The 27,872-nt window shown below is 35.8% G+C and overlaps 1 protein-coding gene across 1 annotated transcript; it reads right to left on the minus strand.

The window, feature by feature from the left end:
* Positions 1 to 1,983: 1,983 nt before the first annotated feature.
* MYL1 (myosin light chain 1) lies at positions 1,984 to 26,857 on the minus strand. The gene is given in 9 exon segments (XM_014462362.2): positions 1,984 to 2,288; positions 2,783 to 2,825; positions 5,770 to 5,847; positions 6,786 to 6,959; positions 9,221 to 9,254; positions 9,257 to 9,330; positions 9,333 to 9,362; positions 13,299 to 13,326; positions 26,609 to 26,857. Coding segments are annotated over 8 exon segments (564 nt in total). The 5' UTR covers positions 26,726 to 26,857; the 3' UTR covers positions 1,984 to 2,288; positions 2,783 to 2,796.
* Positions 26,858 to 27,872: the final 1,015 nt, after the last annotated feature.

Here is a 27,872-nt window from a genome sequence, read left to right on the forward strand (position 1 = left end):
CTGTGACATAAGTTTCAAATATACGTTGAGGCAAAAATAATGTTTTGGGGTGTTTTTTTTGGTCAGGAAGTAACTTGAAGATAGTTTTAAAAATTTAAAAATATGTGCTTATGCAGTGGAGGCTTTTCAAAAGTTATTTATAAAGACTGAGGAATTAAGCACCTGTCATTTTCACCAGCTGGTGTAGATGTTAAAAATTACTGTCACTCTTTTACCCGCTACTCTGTTTTGCACCTGCTGCTACTTGAGTTATGGATACTTCACACATGGTAATTTAATAAGGTTAGGTCCCATGACAGTATACTAGATGTTATCCCACCGGGAGTTAAAGCAGTTTTATAAAGTCTTGTGGGAAAAATATTAAATATGAAGCTTGAGACAAAAACTTTGTCACATTTTTCTAAGTGAAAGATGTTAAAGGAGTTTAAAAGGTAGGAAATTTAACTACATATTTCAAAAAAAAATAGCCTTTTATGATTGGACTCTTTGTAGCCGTCAACTTCTCTACATGGTGACATTTATAAGTAAAAATAAAAACATTTTTATTGCCTTATGTATTGAAACCTGCATTGTTCAGTATGGTTGTCATGAGCTACATGTGTCTATTTAAATTCATTAAAATGAGATACAATTAAACATTCAATTCCACAGTCACACTAGCCACAGTACAAGTGCTCAGTAGCCACATGTGGCTAGTGGTTACCCAATAGAACAATGTAGATACAGATTTACATTTTTACTGCAAGTTCTGCTGGATGGTGCTGTGTGAAATTTCCAGTTCCTGGTCTTAGGCTAACTCAGTCTTAAAGATCTTGAGGCCATTGTGAATTTTCCTTATGACTGATTGTAATGTCCCGACATCATCTTGGCTACAAAAGCCTAAGTCAGAGTTGAAGCTGTTGACTACTGGAATCCGAGAGACCTTTGCTAGAGTTGAGGAGCATGTGGACATGAAGCACCTAACATCAGGAAAAAGTTGTTTCAGCTTCCAAAAATGTCTAGGCAGGCAGGTACTTCTCAGAGATTTTATAATCCCATATATTTCTGATATCTTTTGAGAGAGTGGGAGAACTATCACTGCATCTCTTCTAAATATACAACTATTAGCTTGCAAATTCTGCCTTTGTTCTGAAGAAAAGTGACATGATAGCATTATGATATGATAAAGTAAGTTTACACTTTGAATTTTTCTATGAATTATTTTACCACTTAAGACATGTATTAGAAGATTGAACCAAGATTTGGGGACACAGGCATGTGAAGTAGAGGGGAGCATAGCAGGAGACAGCATATTAATAGATATGTTCTTGAATAACAGTCTCATCCCAGAGAGGTTTTTTAAGTGACAGCTGAAAGGTCACTTTAAATATTATCCTTGAAGACATTCAGTGAGAGGGATTAGGGCTTATTAAAATTTTCTAATAGGCCAGATTATCACTAGAAGTGAAATAGTTCAAAACCATGAATACAATGATTTACATGCAACTGAGGAAGCCTGCTTTCATCTTGAATTGCCTGGGTAGTTTATATGAAAACATCTCTGATCCTCTGAATTTCTTCAGTTCTCCATTTCACTTTTTCTTTCTTTCTTCTTTTTTTTAAAGATTTTTTTTATTGATTTCAGAGAGGGAGGGAGAGGAAGAGAGAGATAGAAACATCAATGATGAGAATCATTGATTGGCTGCCTCCTGCATGCCCCCTTCTGGGGATCAAGCCCACAACCTGGGCATGTGCCCTTGACTGGAATTGAACCCAGGACCCTTGAGTCCACAGGCCAACGCTCTGTCCACTGAGCCAAACCAGCTGGGGCTCCATTTCACTTTTTTAATAATATATGATTATCACTACTATTCATTCTGTTATTTTCTATATAGACTGTACTGGTTTGTTCTTTTAATTCATTAATATTCTATACATGAACAATAGAATTGAGGTTTTAAAAATTATTTTCTCTAAGAAGATAAAAACACAATGCAACTTGAGTATTCCAGACTGACCAAAATTATTTATTGCTCTTTTAATTTAAGGATGTTGATTGACCCATGGTAGAAAGTAAAGAGTGGTGCTTGGGTTTGAGATTGTCAGTATTTTATCCTTGTCTAGAGCAGGAGACACTTGGTTTGTGTTATATGAATGCGATTCAGAGAGAAATGTCGGTATAAAAAAATTCAGGAAGTCCTCAGTCTAGAATGGTCTACATTGTTTTGTTTTTCTGAATGATGGTAAACAGATCTGGACATGGGTGTTATAAATAAGTTTCCAGCCAGTCTTCCTAAACAATGCTTGATCTGTAAAGAAAAAGGGAAATGAGTTGGATTTTTATTTTAATGTGAAGTGAAAAGAAGAAAAAGCACAAATGAGCCAACACTTTCAAGGTAAACTATTTCCTCATTGTAAGAACATGGTTGCAAGTGCTTAACTGTGATAACGTGGTTTGCTAGAGTGGTAGCTGTTAAAAACTATGTGTTATTCAGAAAACTTAGGCCCATACTTTTATTAGTGTTATGTTCCAACTAAATTAATTAACTACTCTGGATTGTTGACTCTCCACTGCATACTTATAGTACAAAGATAGGATTTATATATTAAACTTCGGAGGTTTTTGCTTATACAAAGTGATCTATTTCTAAGTAACCCATTTCAGGGAGTTGAAGTTTTTTGGTTCATATAAATAACTTTTAAGAAATAATACTAATTATATCGACAGAATATAAAGTGAAGCAGTTAAAGAAAATAAAAAAAAATCAAGAAAGTCTAAATAGTAAAGAGGAAACGTATATACCTTGAGAGCTCCATTTAGATAGACATGATATGCTTGACAAAAGCTGTAGGCACAATATAGACAGTTGAGAGTTAGAAAACAGTCAAATTTAATAAAAAAAAGAGGTTCTGAAAGTTACTTCAATCTTAATTAATCTTAGCTATAACACATTTTTTATGCTCTGTACAGCCCGCTGTACTTATTACTGGATTTGTGACCTTTCCCCTGATTTTATAAATTTAATTTTTGAGTAAGGGGTACATTCACACGAATAAATTTTTCTTCTTTAAAGTATGAAAGAGTTTATAACAAAAAAAGTTTCTCACCACTGTCTCCCAGATATTTAGTTTCTCCTTTATAGCTAAGTTCATAGAGCTATTAAGTGCATATAAGAAAATACAAATATATGCTTCTTTTTAAAAAATATATTTTTATTGATTTCAGAGAGGAAGGGAGAGGGAGAGAGAGATGGAAACATCAATGATGAGAGAAAATCATTGATTGGCTGCCTCCTGCACACCCCCCAATGGGGACAAAGCCTGCAACCTGGGCATGTGCCCTTGACTGGCATCAAACCTGGGACCTTTCAGTCCTCAGGCCAATGCTCTATTCACTGAGCCAAACCAGCTAGGGCCAAATATATGTTTATAAAAATTTTTTTTTACATGAATGGTGGCATACTATGCAAATTCTTTTGCACTTATTTTTCTCACTTAGTAATATACTTGGAGATGTTACCATAACCATAAACAAGAATGTCATTTTTTTAGGGCTGTAGGGTATTTCATTGTGTAGATGTACTGGAATCTATATGATACATCCTACATTGATTAACATTGAGTTGTTCAAATATTTGGCCATCACAAACAGCACTACTGACAAATAACCATGTATCACTCATTCACTTGACTGCAAGAATGTCTACATTCCTTGAAGTAGATTTGTTAGATCTGCTAGTACCCCATCACCACGCAGGGATTTAAATGATTTACATTCCCAGCAAAAATGCATCAGATCGGCTTTTTCTACACATTCTTCTCACCCCAAAGTTTGGTCAAACTGTTAATCTTCAGCAATCAGCTTATTTAAAAATGGTATTTCAGTGTAGTATCAATCTGCATTTCTCTTGTTATTAATGAAGTTTAGCATATTCTACTGTATTTGTGTATATACTTTCCTTTTCTATGAAGTATCTGTTCATATATCTATTAGTTTTTTTATTAGGTTGTGGTCTTTTTATAAATTTGTAATTGCTTTTTATTAGGAAAATGAGCTCTTTGCAATACTGATTGCAAAAATATATATATATTTTTGGTCTGCTATTTGTCATTTAACTCTGTTTCTGGTGGCTTTTGCCATATAAATTAAAAAACATTATATGGTTGAATTTGTCAAAATTTGAAGTGCCTTCTGGGTTTTATATAAGTATTAGAGAGGTCTTCCAGTTCCAAAAGCTATAAAATAATTCTTATGTGGCTTTTATGCTTTTTGCTTTTACATTTAAATGCTTGACCCATTTGGAATTTATTATGGTATAGGGTCCAGATCTGATTTAATTTTCTAGATCACTATCCACTTGTCCAAACAGTATTTATTGAATGATTCTTCTTTTATGTAATATACTTATGATAATAACCAAATTTAAAATATTGTGTATGGGAAAGAAGTGAAGTTTAATCAAGATTGTCAGTGAAGGTATGCTTGGCTGAGTACTTTCCTTTTCTCCTGTCCTCTTCTCTCTCTCTCTCTCTCTCTCTCTCTCTCTCTCTCTCTCTCTCTTTTTCTTCTTCTTCTTCTTCTTCTTCTTCTTCTTCTTCTTCTTCTTCTTCTTCTTCTTCTTCTTCTTCTTCTTCTTCTTCTTCTTCTTCTTCTTTCTTCCCCTCTTCTCTCTGCTTTTCTTTCTTTTTCCTTTTCCTCTAGTCATCAGACTTCACAAGTCTAAATTTACATGAAATCTAGCAACAGCCCTGCCAGTGTGGCTTTGTGGTTGAGCATTGACCGTGGGTTACAATTCGATTTCCGGTCAGGGCACATGCCCGGGGTTTCAGGCTGGATCCCCAGTAAGGCGCATGCAAGAGGCAGCCAATCAATGATTCTCTCTCATTATTGATATTTCTTTCTCTCTCTCCCTCTCCCTCCCTCTCTGATATCAATTTAAGAAAATCTATCAACATAGCTTTATTGAAATGTGACTAGATTAGCCCTTTAGGGGAATAGATAAGTTTCTCAATTTTATTGGAAAATTTTAATTTACATGTTATATCATGCAACTTTATTTTGCATCTTTATTTTGTGTAGTGTGTTGCTTTTCAGATCCTCTGGGTGAAGCTGCTGTAGATTGGTAGTAGGAAATAGATAATTGGACACTATGAGAAGACTTTCATATAGTACCATGCCTACCATTAATGATGTGACCTTCACTAATAACTAAACTTTTTGGCCCCTCAATTTCCTCATTTTATAATTCCTTTATGTAAAGGATTTTAAGATCTCTCCAACTTTAATATTCTAATAAATTTTATTCTAGCACAACCCTGTCTATATTAAAGAGATGTGATAAAGGTCTATCAAGAAAAGTACATGTGAAAACACATTTTAAGCTGTATAACAATATACAAGAGTGCTAAAACCCACTGGAGTAAATCTTGTATATGTATACTAGAGGCCCGATGCACGAAATTTGTGCAAGAGTAGGCCTTCCTTTCCCTGGGTGCCGGCAATTGCTTCCCTCTGGCACCCAGGGCCGGGGCTTCCCTCGCAGCCCTGACTTTGTCCAGAAGGTCATCTGGCCTAATTAGCATATTATGCTTTTATTATTATAGATATTCAAATCTTCACAAGATATCTTTTTAGAGTTAGAGTTATTATATAGTTCATTGATAATAAGTAGCATGTGTATGTTAATAAGGGAGGTGAAGAAAAAGAAATTATTTTAAGCTCAAATGGAGTCCATAATCAATCTAATCATTTAAGAGATGCAGTAACTACCAGAGCACATGAGATTGTACCTTCATAGTTGATGCATCCATTGGAGTCTTCTTGACCTTGCAACAGCGTTTCCACTTCTTCCTCTCTCATCTTTTCACCTGATGAAGCAAAAGTCTTTGTTCAGAAAGGAAGTCAGAGAATATTTTCAAAATTCCACTGTAAGTGATCAGTTTGGAACTCCTGCAGACTCTGACTAAGCTCTTGGAGGATAGGAACCAAGCCCTTCTTATTCCTCTCGCACTTAGTAGGTTGCCAATAAATGTTTTTGAGTCAGTGAATTAAGTGCACATTATATACGAACTAGAGGTCCCTCAGCCTAACCTGCACCCTCTCCAATCTGGGACCCCTCAGGGAATGTCCAACTGCCGGTTTAGGCCCGATCCGCCAGGTTAGGCCCCATCCTGGCCTAAACCAGCAGTTGGACATCCTTCTCACAATCCGGGACCGCTGGCTCCTACTGCTCACCTGCCTGCTGCCTGATAGCCCCAAACCACTTCTGCCTGCCAGCCTGATTGACGCCTAACTGCTCCCCTGCCGGACCAATTGCCCCCAACTGACCTCCCCTGACACGACCTGCCTCCTCCACCAACCTGCCTCCTCCATGAGGTGGCGGAGACGCTGGGACCAGCCACCTCCATGCTGTGTGGAGCCTTGGGACCCCCAGGCCTCACCACATGAAGTAGCCACCGGGCCCCGCCTCCGCTGTGGGAGTGGTGGCCATCTTGTGGCGGCCATCTTGTGATGGCAACATGCGCGAAGGCCACCTAGGCTTTTATTAGTATAGATATTCAAACTATATCCTATGAGGACTACAATGTTTTACTATTCATTACCAGTAATTTATGTTACCATTTTCCCCAAACTCACTCATTGACACTGCAGTTAATTGAAATGGTCGTTAACTTTTGAATATTCTTTTACATTTTCCCTTTGTAGTCTTTTCCCTTATCTACCTTGGTTATAACATGATTCCCTCAAGTCATACTCCTTCTTATATATTCTGTCCTACTAATTCCACTAGAACAAATGTCCTTACCCAGTGTGGCTAGAACGTGACGGAGTTCAGCACCCATGACCGTGCCATTGCCTTCCTTGTCAAAGACACGCAGACCCTCAACAAAGTCTTCATAAGTGCCCTGCTCCTTGTTGTTAGAAATAGCTTGCATCATGGGAAGAAATTGTTCAAACTCAATTTTCTTGACATTCATCTCTGGAAGAAATTGCAATTTGGACAGTGTTAGCAAACATAAAATGCTATCTCTGAGTCTCAAATTAAACTTGAAAGTTCATTCTAGATGACCTAAAAAATCTTCATACAGTGAAAATTTCAGTTGGTAAGTTGCTGATGAGAAAAATTTGGTAATAGTTAATAGCCTGAGCTCTGGAGTCCTAGTCCTTGATCTTTTATCTCCAATCCACCATTTACAACTATGTGATTATGGGCAAGTTTATTAACCAATTTATGTCTCAGCTTCTTCATCTCTAAAATAGAGATATTTCATAGTGCTAGTATGAGAATTACTAGTAAATAAGATGACACAAGACAAGTTTGTCACAATACCTGGGACAACTGAATACTTAATGTTAGCCGCTATTTTATTAGTATTGTCAATTTAATATTTTTAAAAATATATTTTTATTGATTTCAGGTAGGAAGGGAGAGGAAGAGAGAGATAAAACATCGATGAGAGAGAATCATTGATCGGCTGCCTCCTGCACACCTCCCCACTGGGGACCAAGCCCACAACCCAAGCATGTGCCCTGACCAGGAATCAAACTGAGACCTCCTGGTTTGTAGGTCAATGCTCAACCACTGAGCCACACCGGTCGGGCTTAATTTAATATTTTTATAAATACTAGGGAAGCTATATAAAATTATACCGATACAATAAACCCATTAGCATGTAAATATAGTAAAACAATTGAACTTTAATATATAGTCCAACTTTGTCCTGAGCTTTTGGAGGGCCTTCAAGTTCTTTAAATTTTAGCTAATTTAAAAAAGAAGCTTATGAGGAAAGAGTGTGTCAAATGTTTTGTGATCTTCTGACTTTTTTGTAGTTTAGAGGCCTGCAGATGATAGGACTATCTTTAGTAATTTTTGACAAGGGGAATCATATTCACAGGAAATATAAAATAGATTATCCAGATGTATGCAGTGTATAGTTATGTACCCCTAAAATCAGAATTCCCTTTTACTAGTCTCTCCTCATAGAATACAAATCTAGTACATTAAATAATAGTAAAAAGATTGAATGGAAATGCTGAATAAATGAATATTTACTTAATAATTCCATTAAAGATGGATGTTTGATAAGTTAGAAATGGCACTTAAGAAGGAAGACTTGACTTACTATTCTTTTATTTTATCTCACTCTCTCAGCTATTATTTTGTGTGATTTACCTGGAAATTTTCCTTCAAAGAAAATGAACTGTGATGAATAGTCTAGCAGACTGATTTAGAGTTAGGTTTTCTTGAAGTATTTTTTTCTTTTGCAACACAAGAAAATTGTCATTTTAATTATCAAAGAAAAAAGAAATTATTTGGTTTTTTTTTCCCTGTGGCAAAGATAAACAGCCCACGTATCTACTTGAAAAACGTCAATTTGGTCTTGTTGTTGTTTGTTTTCCAATAGATTATTATATTTTGCCATGAACCTTTGGGATTAAAAATTTTTTTCTTGCTCTAGACTGAAGACTGGGTTTCTGTGTTGAGCAAATAAATTCTGCAATTTTGCCACTCATGTATGTCATTGACTTTGATCCCATTATTTAACTTGGGTGACTGAATGCAGGTTTGGCTTAGATTTTTAGGTCTTTTTGTAATTCTCTGGACATAAAAAAATACTCTTATTAAGATGTCATCCTGTTTTTGTTAATTAAGATAGCTGAGTTTCCTTTAAGAGACTTACAGAAGCAGGGTGTTAAAAGATAGGCCATTGGGCAAAGTTAGCAGGTATCTTGTCTCCCTGAAAACATTGATTTCATTTCTCTGGCTTTTATCAGAGTAGACATCCTCTCGGGGTGTGCTATTATAATTTACTTGGAGTTATTTGCAAAGTGCATTATGTTTTAGTCATATTTAACATCTTTGTCAAAATGTAATTTTGCCTTTGAAGGTTTGAAAAAATTTGTAGATTTGGGTATTATTTCATTTCATTAACCTTTAAATTATGAGCATTAAGATAAGATGATGATAATGATGTTAGCATTAAATATTATTTCCTTGCATTAGCATGAAATTTTATCAAGCTTGCAAATTCTCAAAGGAAGGTTAACTTACTTTATGAGGGAAAAAACTGACTCTAGTCAAGTGGCACACTTACCATCAAAAGCCAATTAAGTCCTATTCTGTGAAACTTATTTCTTAATAAATCTCTCTTTCTCTGAAACACACACACACACACACACACACACACACTCACACACACACCACATATTTCTCAACTTATTGGGAAAACATGGGGTTACCTTCATTGGTGGGATTTCCCAGCACCTTCTTGACAGCACCTTCTTGACCTCTGCATTGGTGGGATTTGTGCCTAGAGCCCGGAGGACATCACCAACCTGGCTTAAGGTGTCCTGTCAAACAGGAGAAACGCCTCCTTGAAATCTGCAAGAAGCAAGAAGCATTAGGGGGCCTTTTTTTCTACCTCAGACCTATAAGTTAACCCTAATTTCATCAAAGATCCAGTAGATCCAGTTCAAACTCTCCGCTACAAATTTTTCCAACGTTGTGATTGCTAGATTCTCCCTTTTCCTAGTTCAAACAGTCACGGACACACCCTTTCACGTGGGGGCTATTTTAAAGCAGCATTTCCCATTTCAAGTCATATGTTATTATTAGTCAGATATGGAAATTGGAGCCTCTAGTCATATTTGTTCGTATTTCCTTCATCTGCGTGGGAAGGAGGAATGGGTTAAGACATTCTGAGGCTTTAAGAATTCCTTATATAACCTCTCATATAATTAACTAAGTTAATATTTCAAGAAACATTTTCAAATGGGGTTGTGTTTGTGAGGTTAACACAAACTTCTCAAATTACATGGAAAAAACCTCTTGAGTTACAAATTTCCTAGATCTCCCCTTAACCAGTTTTCTTCAGGAGTAACTTCATTTTTTTCAGAAAGAAAAATCTAGAAAGGTGAGACAAATCTCTAAATTCTATAAGTGGTCATTTAACCACTTCAATGTGTGACTGTAATAGGCTCCTAGTATAATTTATTCAGAAGGAGGAATATGTGTTTGGGTCTGTTGCTATGGTAATCTATTCTTTTTTTTCAGATCATACATATGACAACATGTTGCTATGTTAGTTTTAAGTACATATATCCTAATGAAAAATTTATGGAGATAATGGTCAATTCACATGCACTTTTGAGAAAAAGTACAGATGTCTTAAATACTCTGCCTAGTATCCCCCAATAGTAACCTTTTGCAAAGTTATTGTATACTATTGAAATCAGGATATTCACATTGATAGATACCACCAATTTTATTCAGATTTCCATTTTACTTGTATGTGTGTGTGTGTGTGTGTGTATAAGTACATATTCTTAAAGTGCAAATTTTTTATCACGATCACTATATTCCTTAATTTTCCTAAATTTTGTCATTCTCCTTTAATAGAATGGTTTTGCCTTTCAGAATTACATTAAAAAAGAATTAAGGCATGTACACCAAAAAGACAGAAAGAGGTACTACTATGGATTAGGGGCCAGTAAAGACATTTTAATAAAACCTTCTAAATTTAACTAAATGAATTTCCTGAGGAACCCAAAAGTACTGATGGCAATGTGTTGAGTTAATACTAACAACACTCAGAAATCATTTGTGAATGAAAGAGGCGAAAGCAGTCTTCTTTTAGGCCATTAGTTGTTCAGGATCAAATTATACCTTCTGGATAGATTACTCAGCAAATTACCCTATTTTACTGTCCCTCCATCCCCTAATCTAAGATTGAACCAGACATTTTCACTGTCAACTATTGTGATCATGTTTTTCTCCTTTGCTAAAATTTCCCCCTCATATTCTCTGCAATTTGACCATAAAAGATCATTTCCCTAATCTGAAAACATGCCCCAGGCACTGTGGGGTCATTAGTTAAATATTGTTTCATCTTTCTAAGGGACATGTGAAACTGAACTATTCCTGTTACTGGCTCCAGGCTTTCATGCACAAATCGCTCAGCGGGCTCACTATTACCCTGGTCAGATGCTTGATATAGAAATAGGAATTTTATGGGCTGTAATAGAATCTTCCTGACATTAAAACTTCTGTTGATTTAAAGGCTAAGGCCAGAAAGATATTGTTCTTTCTACCCCAGAATTTTAAGGCTTATGTTTTTCTCTTGAAGAGTCTAGAACATGGGTTAGCAAACTCCTGCCTAGGGGCTGACCACCTGTTTTTGTAAACAAAGTTTGATTGGAATACAGCTATTTGTATATGTATTGTCTATGGCTGTTTTCATCAGCAACAGATCTGGGTTCTTTTTACAGAGACTGCATTTGCCAATAAAGCTTAACATATTTACTCTTTGATCCTTTAAAAAAATTTTTTCTAGCCCCTTGTCTAGAACAATACTGTTCTAGAACTTTCTGTGATGATTGAAATGTTCTATATCTGGGCTGCCCCAAAATGTAGCTACTAGTTACCTGCAATTCTTGAGCACTAGAAGACAACTAGTACAACTGTGGAAATGGAATTTTAAATGTTTACTATTTTTAAATAGTTAATTTATTTTTAACTATTTACAATTTAAATTTAAATAGCCACATGTGGCCAGTGGCAACTCTACTGGACAGCATAGGAGGACTTAGACCTTTAGGATGCTATGATTTTCTAGTTGTTATTTCTTCTTTCCTACAAACCTGTGAAACATTCAAATAGAACAGCCTTGAGTAAAACTATTTAATCATTAAACAAGAAAGTAATCAAAAGAAGTCTTCATTCCTTTCTGAGCAAATCAGATTTCCATTTCATTTAAAATGCTAAGAAACATTTGTTTTCCTGGCACAAGAGAAAAACGAGTCCACCACACCAATGTTTACCAAAACTCTGTATCTAAAACCTATTTCATATATGAAGTAATAGGTCTCATTGTAATAGTTTAATAGGTTTAAACTTCCCTTCTGTCCCTATAAGGGTTTTAAAGTCTTCTATTGTTTGGTCCTACCATAGTTTGGCTTTCAAAATGACCCTGTAAAGTAGATATTTAAGAGGACTGGGATGTAATTAGCTGAAAATGTTGCAGCATCACTAGTTAAAAATGTATCAAAAATCAAACAAATTATAGAAGTACCAACTATTTTGAATAAAAAATAGTCCTATTTAGTATAATTTTATAGGATATTGAGTTTTGAGTCATGAAGTTATCTAATTGTTCTACATGAGGCCATCAACCATGATGTGGATACATGTGAGTCTGTACTACAGCTACTACAGCAAATATCCTCTTTTTCCTTAATTGATGTTTGAACATGAGATAGTCCAGACACTAAAACACAGGAAACTGTGGAATTCTTTAGGTGGAGAACTGAGTCTTTGAATAGGTCCTTATTAATCACCTATATTTAAAATTACATAATATATACCATAACATGTATAATATTGATACTTATTATGACCAATATTCTAAGTTATATATCATACACCTAATTTTTCTTCCCTTCTCTTTCATAGATTATTTCTATCTCACTTTATTTGAATATGTGACACTGTCACTCCATAAAACATGCCTCAGTACACTTCTAGTGAAAAAATAGGATCTTATAGGGCACAGGATTCTTGGATTCCAAGACTGAAAGGAGAAAAAAATGGGAGTGTTAGGGAAAGTATTCTGATTCTCTTGAATCATAAGAGTTTAAGTTTTTTAGTTAGTAACTGTTTTTATGAAAGAAATTCTAATGAATTTAAACTAATACCAGATTTTGACCCTATTATTAATTCTTAGGTTCCCTGAGCAAGTCCCATCCCCTCCCTGGGAACCTGTCTTGTGTCACTAAAGATGGACCAGGAGACATCTACTGTTTCCCCCCACAGTTTTATGACAAATACTCTTCCCTCTTTGTCTGTGAATTTACTTTTATTCTATATCTACTTTACCCATCATTTCTCTCAATGCATTATAATGCCCATTGAGATTATGTAGATTTGGTCATTGGCAGTTTTATAATAATTATTTTATTTTCCAAATTGAACAATTCAGACTTGCAAAATCTCTCTTTAAGTATTTGATTAACAAATTAGCCATCCAAAATCTACATCTTTTGGGGGTATACTAGTATATATAGATATTTAGAAATCAGTGAATATAAGGGCCTATTTTGTAGTGTTTATCTATTGTTTGCTTTAACCTCTGATTACTAATTATAAGAAAGTGCTGCTTGGGGGCGCTGAGAGAAGTTAGAGTGATTGAGAGCATTTATTTTTAGAGTGGCAGCACCAGTGGGGGGTCATTAGGAAGAACTAATCTCATCCAAAGGGAGTCGGCTTTCCAAACCCATCTTTGAGTGTGCGCATATCAACAGCAATATCTTTTAAACTTACCATCCTGCTGTTCCTGAGAGAACTCGATCTGTTAGAAAGAAATTAACCACAAAGAATATTTTAACCAACCAAATTGTCCTGACTTTACAGTGTATCCAAGCTCATTCCCTGAGTCATCTTTAAAGTAAGCTCCCAAAGTCAGCCTACTTTTCAGAGTTCAGGCATAGCTTGGACACTAACAGGTTGAGCCAGTTAGTCACATGCCTTGGAGATAAGTGATATTTCTGAAACTAGGCAGTGTTCTGCCTACTTCTGAAGTAGAAAAGCTCAATTCACTTACCAGCAATCTGGTCAGCACTGAAGGACTGCAGTGGCGAGAGGGAGAAAGAAAAAACAGCTAGTACTCTTTCAAATGCATTGACAGAATTGAGTGCTGTCTGTCCTGAGATTTTTAAAAAGCCATGTAGGTTTCATAGAGTAAGAAGGTTGCCTGAGGATACGTTGGAGTCTAGGATAAATAAAAAGCTATTGCAAAGATAGTTAGGGAACATCTCTCTTTAATGAATCAATGCTTTAACAGAGGCCAAGTCAAATACTTCCTGGAATAAGATAATAATCTAGAGTATATTGAAGATATGTCTAAAACAGGTACACTGTTTTAAGAAGTACAGATGCATTGCATTGCAAAGAATCACCACAAGTTGTTCTTCTGTTTAACCATCACATTTTTACTTAATGCATCGGAAGTAGATTACTCAGCTTTAGAAATTGGCATCACTGGATTGTTTTTTAAGATGTAATATTTTCCTATAGTTGCAGAGGGTTTTTTTCTTTCTAAATTTAGATATAATAAACCTTATGTGATATAGCAAAAATTGATGAAGCATAAAGTACTACTTTGGGAACTAAGTCTTATTTTTCCAGCTGGCATAATAGCTCAAATTAATTCTTCTATCCTCAGCCCACCTCACCAAAAACCCAAAGCAGATTCTAAAGACTCATATTGAATATGCTATCTCCCCAATTCTGTTTTATGTCTGCCTTTTTCCTCAGTAAGATGATAGCCCCTATCTCTTTCCTCCTGCAAATCACAAACTCTTTTCTCGTAGGACCCACCATGATGGAGCTGCTGGGCTGCAAAACAGCGGCGAAGATGAGGAGTTGAGGGCTGCTCCAATCCCTGAGTGGGGCCCCCCTGGTGGAGGCTGCCTTTTATTGTGGGGGAAGCTGTGACCTCACAGTTCGATTCAGGTTTCAGAGAGAGGTGGCCACTCCCTTGGAGAGTTCTTCAGCTTTCTTAGGGCAAAGAGGGAGAGGGATCTGTACCCTGAGGGCTATTTTTAGGAAACCAGAAACCATAGTAGACAGCCATAGTGAGCCCGAAGCCTGTCGGTACTTTTATGGTCTTTATCTCTGAGATGCTCTCCTGGAGTGTCTTCCTTTAAGAAGCTTATTTGTTCAGTGGCAGAGGAGCCTCGAATTTCTCTAGGGGCCTGAGCTGACCCCTGCTCCCAGTGAATGTTAGACTTTGCAAACGTCAAGTGAGCCGTCTTGGTATTAATGAAACGTATTGGATAGGACTGGTTTGGGGTTTCAATTGGCAACCCCTTGTGGAAAAGTTCAGAGGACCTGAGAGGCATCCCACATTCTGTGAGTTTCTTAGGGTTCACCCAAGTGCTAATCTGGCCAGTTCTTGAAAATCTGTGATTAATCAATTTTTACAATCTGTATGCTCAGAAGTATAAAGCTTATCTAAACCAGGAATGGTTTGATCTCTGTTTTTCACCATTCTCCCTTAGTACACTTATTACAATTGGGTATTTTCTTCCCTCCCTGTTATCTTTATAGTGGCTGATCAGTCAAATTTTTTGAATTTCTGAAGTTCTTCTAGGCAGGAAAGCTGATAGTCTCTCTCTCTCTCTCTCTCTCTCTCTCTCTCTCTCTCTCTCTCTGTATAAGCTTTATTCCTGGTTCTTTTTAAAACAAAACATTATGCAAAGTGAAATAAGTCAGTCAGAAAAAGCTAAGAAGTATATGATTTCACTCATATGTGGGATATAAGACTGAAGCTCGTGAACACAAACAGCAGTGTGGTGGTTCCAGAGGGAAGGGTGTGGGGGAGAAGAGGGTCCTAATATAAGGTGACAGGAGAAGATCTGACTTTGGGTGGTGGGCACATGGTACAGTATACAGATCTTGTAACATAGAAACCCACACCTGAAACCTGTATGTTCATGTTGACCATTGTTACCCCAATTAATGCAATAAAAAATAAAAATAAAACAAGACATTAAATTTATTGTGGTGACATTGGAAAATAACATTATATGAGTTCAAGCGTACAATTCCATAATACACCATCTGTATACTGCATTGTGTGCTCACCCCCCAAAGCCTAGCCTCCTTCCGTCACCATATATTTATAGATTCCCCTTAATCTCCTTCAACCTCCCCACTCCCCCCCTTTTCTTCTGGTAATCACCGTTATCTGTTTTTTTTTTAAAATATATTTTATTGATTTTTTACAGAGAAGAAGGGAGAGGGATAGAGAGCCAGAAACATCGATGAGAGAAATCGATCAGCTGCCTCCTGCACGCCCCCCAGTGGGGATGTGCCCGCAACCAGGTACAAGCCTCCTTCCGTCACCATATATTTATAGATTCCCCTTAATCTCCTTCAACCTCCCCACTCCCCCCCTTTTCTTCGGCATCACCGTTATCTGTTGATAGACCATTTTTGCATTCTTTTTCTCTCCTTCTATTTGAGATTTTAAAATTTTATGTAAGTTCTTAGTAGAACGTGCTGATTCTGTTTCTGTCATGTCAAACATTTGATGGCTCAGTCTACAGACTGAGAAACAAAAGAACCCAGAACCGGGCTGAGGAAGACAAAGCTGTACTTTAGAACTTGAAATGTATCCCAGGGAGTGGCCGGTAATGGGTTCTCATGGTAGCTTATCTGAAAATAGAGGGCCCTCTCTTCCTAGAATGGTACTGTGCAAAATGGTACAGGGAAAGATTGGTCTTAAAATGTCCACTAATGTTCACACATGTCTATCAGTTTTCTACTTATTTAAAGCATCTCACAGGCATAAGAATGTTGGAAGTAAGTTCTAATGTAAGTACGGTTTCCGCACTACTTTTAAGGAAATGGTCACAGAAAGCATAAAGTCTCCCCCTGCTAGACAAATGTGTATCTGCAGCTTTCCCTTAAGCATTTAGAAAGAAATCAGCACTTACTAGTAAATGTGTATTACTCTTTGTTCAAAGACTACGGATAGTGAAAAAAATCTCATAGGGTCTTGAGTTCCAAAATGAGGACTGAAAATATAATTTAAACAATATTAATACCTAGGTAAGCACATCTTCATAAATAGATGGACACTTTGAAAGAGTTAATAAAAATATTTAAACGCTTTGAATCATTAGGGGAAAATAGAAGGGAGGGACAATTGATAATTGTGTACTTTGGAGCCTCATGATTCTGATGCAAAAATTAAAGGCTTTAGAGCAAATCATGTTTCATTGTGTTTTTTTAGTCTTGTAATTTTATGTATTGAATTGCCTATGAGTAATATTGAGAGCTAGCATATATCTTTAGTAGAGCTGATAAATATAAATAATAAAAAGTAAACTCATCAAAGTTTCTCTACATAATGATTATTTTCTTTTCTTCTTTCTTTCTTCTTTTTTTTGAGTAGAGATGTGTATCCTTGAGTATATATAGAATGTGGTTAATTTGTATAAAATCTGTTGAGTATACTGGGAAGACATTTTAAAAGTTATGTTTATGTTATGAAAAAGCTATTTTTTACCACTTGGATATCATGTAGAGGTTCAATTATTAAAATAGAAGAGGTAGGCAGTTGCCAAACTTTTTATCTCTATTTTTTCTCTGAACTTTATCACATAGAGAATGAGAGTTTAGGTTTTTTGAATCTATTGGGAATCAAAGTAAACATTTAAGCAAATTTTTGACAACTGTGGAGAAGGCTGCAGTATAGTCTAGTCCAGGGAATAAACTATACTTTTCAAGTTAGAAAACCCAGGTGCTGTGCTCATAGAATAAATGGGAAGTGCTATTTATTTTCTGGTACACTTTTACAAATGACAAAAACTTTCTCTGGCATCTCTTCTGGTGTTATAATGGAGAAGTAACCAGCACACCCCCCCTCCCTTATTTAAATAACCAGGCCTTTGAACATGACTTTGACAAATACAAAATGGCAGCTGATTTTGAGCTCAGTTTGCTATATCATCATTTGGTTTATTTTAAAAATTAGATTTAAGTCTCTCTTCTCATATCTGTTTCTTAGAAATTAACTATTCTTCAAAGTCCTGATAAAAGATCCTCCTCTTGAAAAGAACCTTTTTTCTCTGCTTATCTAGCTCCCTCCTTCCACTCAAAGATGACCTTTAACCTTCCGATTGTAAACTTCTGGGTAGCTCAGGGCATTATGAAAGCCTTTGTCCATGACATGAGCCCAGGTGCAGGCTTACTCCAACCTCTCCCTCTTGTCGAGCTGCCCCTGCCTTTATTCTTCGATGTTATCCCCCATAATTATAAAATACCTGCCTACATTAGATGATCAACGGATTTTCATTAAGTTAAAATCATTAGAACATAGGCCCAGTAAGCTCCTCCTTCGAACATAAGCTCCTCCTCTAGGATATTATATTCCCTGAGGGAAGAGACTTCATCAGTCCCTTCAAGAGCTCACACTCTAGAGGAGGTGCTTACATTCTCCTTTGACATGCCATCTCCAGCCCCGAGAGCTGCCAAACACATAGTAGGCATGCTCATCCTGAGTTATTGATGTATGTGCCCTTAGATTTCCAGAGCCTTTGCTTAGATTCTGTGTAAATGTTTATGATCAAGACCACTACTTTGCAAACCCTCAATTTGTTTTTTTAAAGTTTTTTTTTCCATCTTCACCTACATACTTATATTAGACCGATAGTAAAACAACTACATTCCACATTTTTGTGAGTCAGACACTGTTTGGCTTTGGATTTAGGTAGGTTGTAGTGTACAAGGTACTGGTACTAAAAATGATTTTTGTTGCAATATTTATAGGTATGTTCTCACTTTGAGAAGCATTTTTCTAAAAGTAATCATGAGGTTTGGTTATCTGATTAAAAAAAGATAAAGTCTCTGGTATATAGAAGGAATTTGTAGGAAAAATATAAAATGCATTTAATCAAACAGGCTCTGGAATTGATGTATGTTACAATTTGGTAGTATTAACCAATGTCACCCCAATAAATTTAATTAAAATATTTTTAAAAACTGCTAAAAAAGATGTAGTAAAATAAGAAGAGCTATAGTAAAAGGTGATTTGGGAGCTATGTGTTGTTGATACTGAGGGAAATGCCCTAGGAAGGAACATAGACCACAGTCTTTAAACAACTTCATCATCACTGCGAGTTACATGGGACTGAACTGGTGAGGCTGAGTAAAACAATCAATCTACCAGGGCCAGCTTTCAATCAAGAAAACATCGCTGCAGGTTCTCTGATTTTAATGCCTGGCAGAGAGACAAAGATCTGGATGTATGCAAACCCTAAGGAAAACTTCATTAATTTTTCAGGCCAAACTCACAGACTTACTAGGAATCACTGTAAAATACCAGTAGAAGTCTTATTTTAAAACTTTGAGCTTTGTATTTCAGAATAACTCAATTTAAAGGAAATAAATATTTTTTGTTGCATTGTTTTTACCTCAACAAAGGATATACTTAGGCTGGTGACTATAATAATGGTATAACAAGGTAAAATCAAGAACAATGAGAATATAGTACTGGCCCAGATTGTCTAATATGAGAGAGAATAATAAATGGCTATGTTGGATAATTGATCTGAACAGATGAAGAAATGATTAATTCTCTGCAAAGATGCTTAGACTAGTCAACTAAATTCAAGCACATTAGAGCAAAGGTTAAATTATTAAAGTAACACAATTCAGACCTACAAGAATTAACAGAGAGACCTATGTAAATTTTAATAAAACATTTAAAATGTGACCCAAGTCTACATTTCAGATTCCTCATCAGCTTTCCCATGGTTAATAGTTGATAAATAAATCTAAAATTTATTGTGAATTGTATTTTTTCTAGTTGTATTTGTTTGCATGTAATTTGTTAAAAATCCAAGTTGTATTTTTGTTTTTTCCTCCTTTGATTTTTAAAATATGAGCATCATAAAAATTTGTGGTGTGTGTTATAAGAAATTATAAGTATCTGCCTTTTCCTACTTATCTGGAGAAAAAGTTCTTTTTGTGATAATAGGTATACATGAATATTGGCATTACCATTTTGGAGGTTTCAGGTCTTTTGATATAGTGGAAAGAAAACTAGATAGGGATTAAACCATTCAGAATTTTGTTCTGGTTCTCATAACAAATCATGTGTCTTTGGATTAAATAATATCTCTTGTCTGTATCATAGCTTCCTCAAATATAAACTATTATACTTAATGATTTCTAGGGTTGCTTAGGGTACTACAGTTTTCCATTTTTTTGTTAGTAGAATCTACCTCAACTCACTTTTTCTAGTGGAAAAGGGTAGGGTGCCCAAAAATTCAATTAATAATATTATTTTGAAGTAGTTTAGTTAAAGAGAATTTAAGCAAAATATAATTTCACACACTGTGTTCAGTTGAGTCAGATGTTTTATAAACAGGAGACAGTATATAACTTTGGGCACTTGATAGATTCAAAGAACCTCATCCACCACAGTGGGAATAAGTATAAAAAGTTGATTAGGATGTGATTTTATCTTTAGGGAGAAGTTTCTTCTCTGGCTTCAGCTCACCATTATTAATTTATGACTAGAATAGCAAGGATTTATCATCCATATAATTTAAATTTTAACTAGTGTCATTGAAGCCCTTCCTATACATATATTATAATTTTGCCCTCCAAATTCTGATTTGGGTGATAAGCAACGGATAGAGTCTTGATTGTAAAAGCAAAGTCTAAAAGACCTTCTTTTCATACAAAAAGTATTTCAGTATGAAAAGACATGGAAGAAAGTGCAGTATCAGCAGACTAAATATAATCCTTCCCACAATTTCCATGAGTCAGATGGTGCTGAATGCTGGTAATTATGGACTGACTTCTAAAGACAACTTGCCAGGGGTTGGTGCAGTTGCAGCACTAAAATGTCGAGAGGCTAAATTTGGTCCTGTCACTTCATGATCTTCTTGACTTGCAAAGATTTCATTATCTTTAACATTGAAAGTGCTACTCGCCATTAATTGGTGAACACATCTATTCCTTTCCAAACCGCATTTTACTTCACAAAGACATCAGCCAGTTGCTTGTAATTCAGAATATAATATTAGAGAGAGATACCAATGCCCTTTAATATTTTTCCACTCCATTCCACCTATTCTCTCTCTCTCTTTTTTTTTTACAACCTTAGTGTTTGAAAGTGGAAACTTGATGCGGACACTCAGAGATAGTCTTAAATAGTTTCTGATTTGCTCCTGAGGTTATATTCACATCACAAATATTAATATTACAATTGATTGACATTATAATTTTATTTAAAATTAACTCATATTATTGAAAGACCAGAGTAAAAACAGACAAACTCTTAAAATTATATAGTGAAAATGTAAAAACAACTTATATATGTTCCTCCCCTTTCCTTCTAAATAGAAATTGGCCATATGTGTTCTCTTCCTCAAACTGGTTAAGGTTTTATTATTATACATGCGGCATTATATTTCTATAAATAACCCCAGTTAATGTTCGGTTGGAATTTCCAGTTTAAACCATGTTGTTTACTTGTAAATAGAAATCCTATACCATTCTCAGAATATTAGCCTGATGGAAAATTTTGGAGTTCAGATTTAATATATGTGTATGTTAAATTAAAAACATACTCATTTAAAAAATTTAATCAGCTTCATTACATTTAACAACATTTAAAAAATAATTTGGTATAACTTAAAATTTTTTTCAGCTTTATTGGGATATAAGTGATATATCACAGCAATTTTCAGCCAGTGTTCTGCAAGATGTTTTAAAACGTGCAATACTTGACTATTTAGTCAGGGGCACTGACTGCTTTTCCCTTAGATTGTCAAATAAAAAATGACAACAGCCAACACAATGATAGCTGTCCAGTGTGAATGATCAAAATTATATCTATTTTTTGTCAAATCAGCAAAAAAATATATTTCCTATTGTGCTACAAAATGTTAGTAATTAGTTTATGTGCCATGAGATGAAAAAGGTTGAAAATCGCTGGCATATAACATTGTGTAAGTTTAAGGTGTACACGTGATGATCTGATATGTGATGGTTTTGATACTGTGAAATAATTACCACAATAAGGTTCGTTAAAACGTCCATCACTCACATAGGCATCTTTTATTTAAGTGAGAACTTTTAAGATTTAGTCTCTTAGCAGCTTTCCAGTACACAATGCGGTATCATTAACTCTAGTCACCGTGCTGTACCTGGATCCCCAGAAGTTATTCTCTTACCCTGAAGTTGGTATCCTCTGACCACTTCACTCTTTCCTTCCACTTCAACCCCCACCCCTGGCAATTATCAATCTACTTTCATAACAGCATTTTAAAAATATACATGTTCTGTTTCCAACTTTTTATAGGAAGCTGTAGCACAGTGGCTAGGAGTCTTTCTTAGTTCCTAATATTCCACCTCCCATGTGTAAAAGGGAACACAACCCATCAGCAACAGATGATAAGATAGGAAAGCTGTGGAGAATAGAACGGTAGTGAACGGCCAAGGTTAAGGCATGAACTTGCTCTGAGGTGTGCTTGTCCCTCCCTCTCGTGACGACACAGGGCTGTGCAGGGTAATATAAGAACCACTCTACCTCACATACTGGAGAGGAAAAGAGTCTCCTTTACACATTCTTACCAACAGCAACTCACTCTTTGTAAACAGCAGGTAGGTTGTAATATGGTTAACACAGTGGACTCTGGATTGGCCTGTGAGGTTAATCCTAGCTTCATCATTACCAGTTATTTGATCATGGATATAACACTGAACCTCTTTTAGACCCTTTAGTTTCTTTTCTTGCAAAATGAGGCTAAAACAATCTCAGTGCAATGTTTTGAGGATTAAATAAGATAATAGGGCACAGAGTAAATTCACAATGAATGTAAGTTGTTCTATTATAAAGAACTTTATAATTTTCAAAACCTTTCATGGCCATGACCTTGTTTGATTTCCCCAAAAGTCCTCCTAAGTGGGATTGGGTTTGTATTAGCCTGGTTAGATGTGAGAAAAAGAATTTATAGATTAACACTAACAATCCTACACCCTGACCAGAATAAGTTAGGTGTCACAATGTATACATATGTTTGCCTCCACTGAATATCCATAAGTAAATAGATGTATTTATCAGGAATGCTGTATTTCCACCTTGCCCATTAAATTGAAAGTTTAAATTTTCCCAAGCACATGGTCAATTGTTGCTGTGAGGTTTGTAATTGAATGAGTTTCTGTCAATGCATTTTGTACCTTTACCACTTTTTGTAATATCGCCTGCAGTCTAGTCAGAGATGACCCGACTGAGTGGTAAATACAACGAGAATTAAAATCTAAGCCACACAATGAGAGACATGATTCTCAGTCCCATCACTCACAGCAATCCTGACATATAAGCTATGGCATGCAGCATGCAAAATATTCACTCACACATTGAAGAGCTCTAGAAATCTAGCAGCATGGTCATTTCATTACTTATTTACTTTTGTTATTTCACTTGGTTGTAATTTTGGGCATCAGGTGTTAATTCTTTGCACCTACAACTATGCTATTCAGGGTAGGTTTTAATTCCTACACTTGAGATTCTGTCAGGTAGTGTTCTTTAGTCAGGGCACTGTTGCTGGAAGTATCATCTCTGTGAAAGCAAAGAGCTCGCAGAACCGCCTGGAACAGTAACTTTAATGTTCAAATATCAGCAGAAAATGTGCTTTTGAAAAAGGATACTCATAGAAAATCCATGGAGATAAGACATCATATAAGCATTTCCTCAGATGTCAAAGGTTTTATGTCAGAACAATTTAAGAAACTGTCCTAAACAAATAACCAACAAATCAGGAGGAAATAAAAAAAATTTAAAAATCCTCATCCAAGGATATTTTTCCATTGATTTTTAGAGAGACTAGAAGAGAGGGAAAGACAAAGAGAAATATCAATGTGAGAGAAACACATTGATTGGTTGCTTCCTGCACGCGCCCTGACCAGGGCCCGGCCAGGGAGGAGCCTGCAACCTAGATACGTGTCCTTGGCCAGAATTGAACCTGGGACCCTTTGGTCCGCAGGCTGACACTCTGTCCACTGAGCCAAACAGACTAGGGTGGAAATCAAATTTAAAAGCACATTTAAAAAAACACACATTTACGAAATTGATAAAACTAATTAATCTACAAGATTGTTCAGAGTTTATGGTGAGTCAAATATATGGCTGTTAAACATGGTATGTTATATTAAACACAGGTATTGGCTGGGAAAAATATTGAGGAATTCAATATTACCATGATTATAATACTACACAAAGATCATTATGCTTAAACTTTAGCATTACTCAAAGTCTAAAGGACAGATAGATTTCTAAATCATATGATTTATGAAAGTTTAAAATCCAATTACGTTTTTTTATTAAGTTTTTAGAAAGTTAATGAACACATAGAATAGCTCTATTAATTTCTCTAAAGTTCATTTTCTCTGCTTGAAGAAAGTTTATAACATATGAGGTAATATAACTAGGAACATCATTACGTGATTAAAAGCATCATAATATGAAATGTTTCAATGTGCATTTTAATTAGCCTTGTTACCTACTTGGATGAAATTAAGTTTATAAAGTCATCAAGTTGCATCACATTCTTTGGCCATGTTATAATACCTATAAATACATACTCATTTCATATTGATAAATGAAAATCATTGAAGGCATTGAAATTCCTTCACAAAAATATATTCATTTCACTTATATTTTCTTTCTTTTCTCTTTCTATCAAGAATTGGCTCTCTGGACTGGCTGACATGGCTCAGTGGTTGACTGTCAACCTATGAACCAGAAGGTCATGGTTTGATTCTGGTTAGGGCTTGATCCCCAGTGGGGGGTATGCAGGAGGCAGCCAATCAATGATTCTCTCTCATCATTGATGTTTCTATCTCTCTCTCCCCCTTTCCCTTCTTCCCTGAAATCAATAAAAATATATTATATAAAAAAGTAATTGGCTCTCTGAATTAAAGATAAAGGTTAATTTCTTCCTGTTTCTTCTAGATTTACTTAACTTATTTTTGGGTTTGTGTCCCTTACTGGGACCTATCACATCTCTGGTTCTGCAGTGAAATAATGAAGATGGAACAGACCCCATCTTTATAGAGGAGTATTTCCTTCTTTTGCTTAGTTGCACTAGCTCATACCAGCTTTAATTCAACCTATAGAGGAAAAGATAAACCAATTTTCTGCTGACTATAAACAAGGAATCAGCTTAATCTCTTGATTAAAAGAGTGATGTTTTGTCTTGTCTTGGAGTCTTCTTACCTGCCAACCTAACATTTTATTTATTTACTTACTCTTACACAGTTTCTCAGGGAAGAACATTAATGCCTGTTTTCATTAGTGAGATACTTCTTTTTCTTCTTAAGATAAAGGTACATTTTCCCCTTTCCAGGTACTTGCAGTCCCAGACACAAAGAGAGGGTATTGTCTTATAAATCACAATAAATATAAAGAAGAATTGCTTTGACATTAATTTTTATCTTTAATGTTAGGATAGAACACAGAATCAGAGGATAGAGACAGCCAGAATCACTGGAGTGGCTGTAATCACGCTTACTGTACAATGTAGTCAGTGTGCATCTGCACAGCTACATTAACAAGGTTGTGCGGATGAAACATTTGGTTTTCTCTTAATGAGCTGTATGCAGGCAGTCCTCATGGTGGAAGTATATTTATTAGAAGGTCTGACATGCATTTCTCTTCCTAAGTAGATATTCATTAAAAATAATAGTTCCTAACAAAGAAAAAATAGTTCCTAACCACCACTATTAGATTCTATGAAAATTTGACTTCAGTTATCTATAAACTCAAGATAAAATATTTATGATAATCTACTCTTACTTTGAAACATAAAATTTCATGTTTAACTGGAACGTTATAAGAATTATGAATGTATTTAACTTCAGCACATATACCTAAAGATGATCTAAGTAAATATTTATGTTAAGAATATTTTTAAAATTTACAATTATAGTAAAATAGTCAATGAAGTGTTTATCTATAGGTCAGCATCACCCCTGCCAGTAAAGTGTTAAGTTAGCAAAATTCAGATTTATTGTGTACTGAACTTTTGACTTCAGGGAAAAGAGCACGCATAGGCACTTTCACCCATGAGTTTTCCATATAAGGCAGGGTTCTTTAGATGAAGATTTTAAAACTGTCCTTTGGACCAATCTCAGCCCAGTGAACGAGGAGAAGGGGCACATTTGAAGGGTTACATCACTGAGAGGTAACAGGCTCATGCATTGCATCATTGTTCTAAAAGCAGCTAACCTTTTGCTATTCAAGAACTGTGATCACAGTAAAGTGTTGACACAAAAATCAATCACATTCTCCTTAGTTCAAGGATGCAAGAGCTCAAAGACATAAACTAAAAGCCATAGAACCAACAAGATTTACAGTATTTTTTTGTGTTAGTTTCATTTAGAAACAGCTCACGCATTCTGAATTAAATCCTGTGTATAAATAAACAAGATGACAGTTATAGTCACTGAAACACTTGAGTACCTAATTGTCTGCACTGAGATCTCATTTGGTGTTGTATCAAGTTTTATTAAGCAAAGCTGAGGGGGAAATTAGCTTGAATTGCAAAAATCTTCTCTTTTTCAGATGACATAAAGCTGCTGTCAAATAAGGACATCCAGGACAACTGGGTCTTCAGCTGCTTTAAAATTTTTGGAAATCACTGGAGGGACCCAAACGTTCCTTCTGATATAGTTTTAAAGTGAGGGATCTAGTTTCTACAGAGATTTTATAAAAAATTAAAACAAGTATTTGTTTAAATATTTGTAAAGCACCTTTACGCTTATATAAATTACCCCAAATATGGGGGGTGGGGGGGAAGGAAACTAGAGAGCAAAACTATAGAGAAAATACAGGTCCCACATGCAATTACCATACTCATGGTAATTTTATTGAAATTATATGTTAGAGTTCATTTACCTTTTAATCAGGATTCTCTCCTCTCCAAATCTACCAGTTCGCCTAATAATGGCATTTGTCTCGATGAAAAAAATATACCTTATGCAAGTTTCTAGAGTTCCCTACTGTCGAAAGATGTTTCAGTGACCAAACTATTCACCCGTTTAGTTACCTTAATGGCAGAGAGGTCAATTTTTTCTTCTTTGGGTGGGGCAGGTGCAGGTGCTGGGGCAGGGGCTGGGGCAGGAGCAGCAGCGGCAGGTTTCTTCACGTCCTTCTTTGGTGCCATTTTGTTTAAAAGAACGGGTTTTTTACAAAAGAGAGAGAGAAGAAGCACCTCCAAAAGAACCTGTCAAAGTGATTCTTGGAAGAGGAGTGGCGGTGCGGTTGATCCACGGCCCAGTGTCTTGAAGGTGGCCCCAGAGTATTAAGTGGCATAAGGGCCTGCGTATATATTTCACTTAGTGCCTAACAGAATCTCGCACATGAGGCTGGATTGGACAGCGCGCTAGTCAAGGGGGATGGCATTCCTACTCTGTCTATAAATGGAGTCTAAAGGGTCAGGGCTTCATCATATTTTTTTAAACTCCTCTTGCTTTTTTTTTTTTTCCTTCCCCACCTCCCTCTATAAAAGAGAAAGACGTATGCCAAAGCCAGTCTCAGATCCTTTGGTGATAGTAAAGTTGATTGACGGATACTATTTTCTTCGTGGAATTATAATTCTGCTGAAGTTGTAAATCTTTTTTTCTTCACACCATGCCTAAGAAGCGGACTGAAGGATTCTATTTCAACTTGGAATTTTGGCAGGGAGTGCCACCAACTTTCACCCAGCTCCTTTGCTCCTGCTCCTCCCCCCTTGCCATAACTCGCAAGAATATGTTGGTCAGCAAAGAGGCCGTGATGTTTAAAAATAAAAAGCAGACGTATAAGGAGAGCCCATCAAGTCTTAAACTGGTTTCCTTTCTAGGGAGCACAGTCTCTCTCTCTCTCTCTCTCTCTCTCTCTCTCTCTCTCTCTCTCTCTTTCTCTCTCTCTTAAACTGGATGCTAAAGAAAAATACTTTTAATAACTTAGTTTTCTTTCTATAATTTAATGAAAAATATCAAATGGAATGGAAATGACAGCAAGATTTACCTTCTTGTCAAATAACTTCTTTTTAACAGTGACTTTCAAAGTAGACACCCATTTTATTTCCTAAATGGCATAAAGTCTGATTATTTATTTATCACCTACATTTTTTTTATCCATACTAAGGAGATAAGATAAATTCTTAAATTAACCTAAGTGGCCAGAGACATAAAAAGAGAAAAGGACTTTAATTATCACTATGGTGTAAGTTTGTTTGGGTGAGTAACAGGTTTCTTTTCTGTCCTTGGTGTCCTCAGTTTGCAAGGCTAGACTCTCATTTTAAGAAGCATAAGAATGCCCAGCAGGAG

Source organism: Myotis lucifugus, unplaced genomic scaffold, assembly GCF_000147115.1.
Source record: "Myotis lucifugus unplaced genomic scaffold, Myoluc2.0 scaffold_3, whole genome shotgun sequence".
Lineage (NCBI taxonomy): Eukaryota > Metazoa > Chordata > Mammalia > Chiroptera > Vespertilionidae > Myotis > Myotis lucifugus.